The sequence below is a fragment of the Hirundo rustica genome, chromosome 3, assembly GCF_015227805.2.
Source record: "Hirundo rustica isolate bHirRus1 chromosome 3, bHirRus1.pri.v3, whole genome shotgun sequence".
Taxonomy (NCBI): domain Eukaryota; kingdom Metazoa; phylum Chordata; class Aves; order Passeriformes; family Hirundinidae; genus Hirundo; species Hirundo rustica.
Genome location: NC_053452.1, coordinates 111,379,625 through 111,383,768, shown reverse-complemented (window position 1 = coordinate 111,383,768; position 4,144 = coordinate 111,379,625). Strand labels below are relative to the sequence as shown.

The 4,144-nt window shown below is 46.1% G+C and overlaps 1 protein-coding gene across 1 annotated transcript; it reads right to left on the bottom strand.

The window, feature by feature from the left end:
* Window positions 1-2,604: 2,604 nt before the first annotated feature.
* LOC120750678 (taste receptor type 2 member 9-like) lies at window positions 2,605-3,556 on the bottom strand. The gene is given in 3 exon segments (XM_040059601.1): window positions 2,605-2,996; window positions 2,999-3,340; window positions 3,343-3,556. Coding segments are annotated over 3 exon segments (948 nt in total).
* Between the last annotated feature and the right edge of the window lie 588 nt (window positions 3,557-4,144).

Below are 4,144 nucleotides of genomic sequence, written 5' to 3'. Positions count from 1 at the left end.
TCTCCATCATTTACCAACAGTCCTGGCTCACCGGTGAGGTTCCAGATGACTGGAAACTGGCCAGTGTGACACCCATTCACAAAAAGGGTGGGAGGGGGGATCCTAGTAATTATAGGTCAGTCAGTCTGACCCCAGTACCTGGCAAGATAATTGAACAGTTTATACTGAGTGTCATCACACAGAATTTACAGGATGGCCAGGGTCTCAGGCCCAGCCAGCATGGGTTTAGGAGGGGTAGGTCATGTTTGACCAACCTGATCTCCTTTTATGAGCAGGTGACCCACCTGGTGGATGCAGGCAGGGCTATGGATGTTGTCTATTTGGATTTCAGCAGGGCCTTTGACACTGTCTCCCACAGCACACTCCTGGATAAGCTGGCAGCCTGTGGCTTGGACAGGAGCACTCTTTGCTGGGTTAGGAACTGGCTGGATGGCCGGGCCAGAGAGTGGTGGTGAATGGTGCTGCATCCAGCTGGCAGCCAGGCATCCGTGGTGTCCCTCAGGGGTCTGTGCTGGGGCTGTTCTGTGCAATGTTTTTATTGATGATATAGATGTGGGTATTGAATCTTTGATTAGTAAATTTGTGGATGACACTAAGCTGGGAGTGTGTGTCGATCTGTTGGAAGACAGGCAGCGCCTAACAAGATGAAGTTTAGTAAGTCCAAGTGCCGAGTCCTGCACTTTGGCCGCAATAAGCCCCCGCAGCATTTTAGGCTGGGAATGGTGTGGCTGGACAGTGCCCAGGAGGAAAGGGACCTGGGGGTACTGGTGACAGCAGCTGAACATGAGCCAGCAGAGTGCCCTGATGGCCAAGAGAGCCAATGGCATCCTGGCCTGTACCAGGAATAGCATGGCCAGCAGGAGCAGGGAGGTCATTCTTCCCCTGTACTTGGCACTGGTGAGGCCACACACTGAGTATTGTGTCCAGTTCTGGTCCCTCAGTTTGGGAAGGACGTTGAGATACTTGAGTGTGTCCAGAGGAGGGCAGCAAGGCTGGTGAAGGACTTGGAAAACAAGCCATAAGAAGAACGACTAAGGGAGCTGGGGTTGTTTAGCCTGGAGAAGAGGAGACTCAGAGGTGACCTTGTCACTCTGTACAACTTCCTGAAGAGTGTTTGTAGACAGCTGGGGGTTGGTCTCTTTCTCCAGGCAGCAACTAACAGAATGAGAGGACACGGTCTCAGGCTGTGTCACGGAAATATAGGATGGACATTAGGAAAAAGTTTTTCATGGAAAGAGTGAAAAGGTACTGGAATAGTCTGCCTGAAGAGGTGGTGGAGTCACCATCCCTGGATGTGTTTAAGAAAAGACCGAATGTGGCACTCAATCCCATGATCTAGTTGAGGTGTTAGGGCATGGGTTAGACTCAGTGATCTTGAAGGTCTCTTCCAACCTAGACATTCGGTGATTCTGAGGCTAATAGAGCCTCGAAGGAGGATTAATAAACAGGGAACATTCTGGATAGAGGGGCAAGGATTACAATGATGGATGGGGAGGATGTGGGAGTAGTGGGCAGGGTTTATATGATAGGCAGGGAAGGTGCTGGAAAGGAAGGCAGGGTATGGACTTACAAGGAAGCATAGGGGAGGATAAAACCTCCAAGGGTAAACAATCAGTGCAAGGAACATGAGGGAAAACAGAATGAACCAATTAATGAAATACAACACCTGGATGCAGCTCAACTCAGTTTCTGATTATCACAAATTCGACATGTAAATCTTGTCATGTTCAGTAAGAACTTTCACAGTCACAGAATCACAAATAATGCATTTTATTGTAGAAATACAAATTTGGAATTGCCACTAATAAATGAACTCACTGGATCACCTCTAAATATATATTTTTTTAAAACCAGCAATGGGTAATTCATGAGGCTCAAGTTTACCATCAGTTAGACCTATAAACAGAATTTCACCAGGCTACAGTCGGGCAGTGTCAGAAGAGCCAATCTTAACAAAGAGGTGTTCCCTGCTTTGGGGAGGAGAGCAAAGCAATCCCGTTGTCCTGCACAGTGCGGGTCATATTCTCATCCTCTGCCAGGGAGGATGTCAAGTGCCAAATCTATACTTTTGGGAGGAGTGCAGGTGAGGCTGCAGTCAAACTCCCCTATTGCTGCCATTGTAAATGGTGGTGGGCAGCCAGCTGATATGGAAAGGAGGGATACCAAGGGTGCTGATTGCAAACGCTGTGAGAGTTGGGCAGGGACTGAACATTTAATGAGCATCATCCCTCTTCCACCTGGCTCAGGCAGAGGTAAAGGGGCTCTGCCTGATAATCCATCACCCCACCATCAGGCTCTCATGTTCACATTAATCCCTTCAGCCCACAGTGGGTTAGGCCTCATTCTTGCAATCAGGGCTAAATGACTTTGTTAATAACAAAAATATATCTCAAAGATTTCACTAAATCTAAATACAATAACAATGCATTTAACTCTCAGTAATTTAGCTCAATAAATATGTATCACATTTTCTTAACCTAGATGTTGAAGAGTGAACATCGGTATCATCTACAATGCCTGTAGAGCTGCATTAGAAATTCAATTATTTCTTTTCTACAGTGAAAGATCAACATTTTGCACAGGCTCCCACTTTTATCACAGCTCCTACTTCATTAAAAACTTGCACTTCACACAGGAGAGAATCTTCAGCAGTGCCTTTTCCAGCTTGGGATTGCTGAAAATCAGAATAAAGGAATGAACACCTGGAAAAGCGCAAAGATATGTGGATATAAGAAGTGTCATGGTATTTTCATTCTTCATGGTATAAATTATTGTCAAGATCAAACATACAAAGTTGATGCTGTACATCACTAAGAAGGAGAGAATTGATTTCATGGCTCTGATGTGGGCTTCCGTGCTGAGGTCCTTCATTGAGTTTGTCTCCATCTTGCGTTTGTGTCTCCAGAGAGAAAAGAGAAGGAAAAGAGCACAAAAGATGACCACCATGAATGAAGCAGCGTATCCAAAGCCAGCAAGAAAGAAAGAATAGAAAATTGTTTATGCATTCTGATGCTTGCTTCCCAAATATTTCTGAGGCAGTTGAAAGTGTGGTTGTTTCTCTGCACAGTTTCAGTGATGTCATAGATAATGATACCCATAGCCAAGGCTGAAAGCACTGACCCCAACAAAAGCCAGGGCACCATCCTGTCAATTTTTACTTTCAGGTAGATGAAGAAGCTGTTCCTGAAATTGGCAATTTTTATGCAATAAAAAACCCAGAGACAGGCTGAAAACCACAAGTTGGAATAATTTAAAAAGTTTGCAAAAAATGTAAGTAGTTGAAGTGTGGGGTGATCATAAAGGTAATTGGGATAAATTACAGAAAGGAAGTTGTATACCCTGAGAAGCACAAATCAAAAAACCTGGAGCAGCCCAGCAGCAGCAAGATCTTCTCATTTGAGTTCAGGGTTTTCTTTTTGATCCAGCCAATGCAAAGCACAGAAACGATGAAAGCATTTATCCACATGCCAGCAAACACCTCCAGGGTCATGATGGCCACAGTTGTGGCCCCATATGAAGTGACATTGTGTTGCTGTGGAGAGTGACAAGTTTCCATGCTGCGAGCTGGGGAGCAGAGCTGTGCTGGCCAAGGGGGCTGTGGCAGCAGTGCCTGAGGCAGGGCAGTGCCTGCTGTTGGTGGAGTGTCAGGGATGAGGAGCAAGAGGAGCTTTATAGAGCTGCTGCTGCTGCTGCTGCTGCTGGTGCTGGGGGGAATTTTTGTGCCACTGCTCTGGGGAGCAGGGCAGGTGCAGGGATGTAAATGTGCTGGGTATCCCCTTACCCAGGGCCAGTGTCACTCTTGACTATTTGAATGTGGGTTCAGGGGGGCTGTGTTGGGTGACAGAAACAGCAGAGATGTTTTTCTGCAGTGGTGAGTGATCGCCTGTTTGATCAGTGTCAGCTTCAGGATCTTGGTTCTTCTCTGATGGTTAACTAAGAGTGGGGTCTGCACACAACAAAGCACAGCCAGGGCAGTGAAGTGAGTAATCAAGTCAGGGAATCCTAATCTGTGAAACATTCATTTTTATATGCTCTACACTTTGTGTCTTGTATCTTCCTATCAGTCCCAGCTCTCTACAGGCCATGAGGATATGCAGGTATTTTCTAAGTAAAGTAGTTTGGAGCATTATCCTTGTTGCCATCT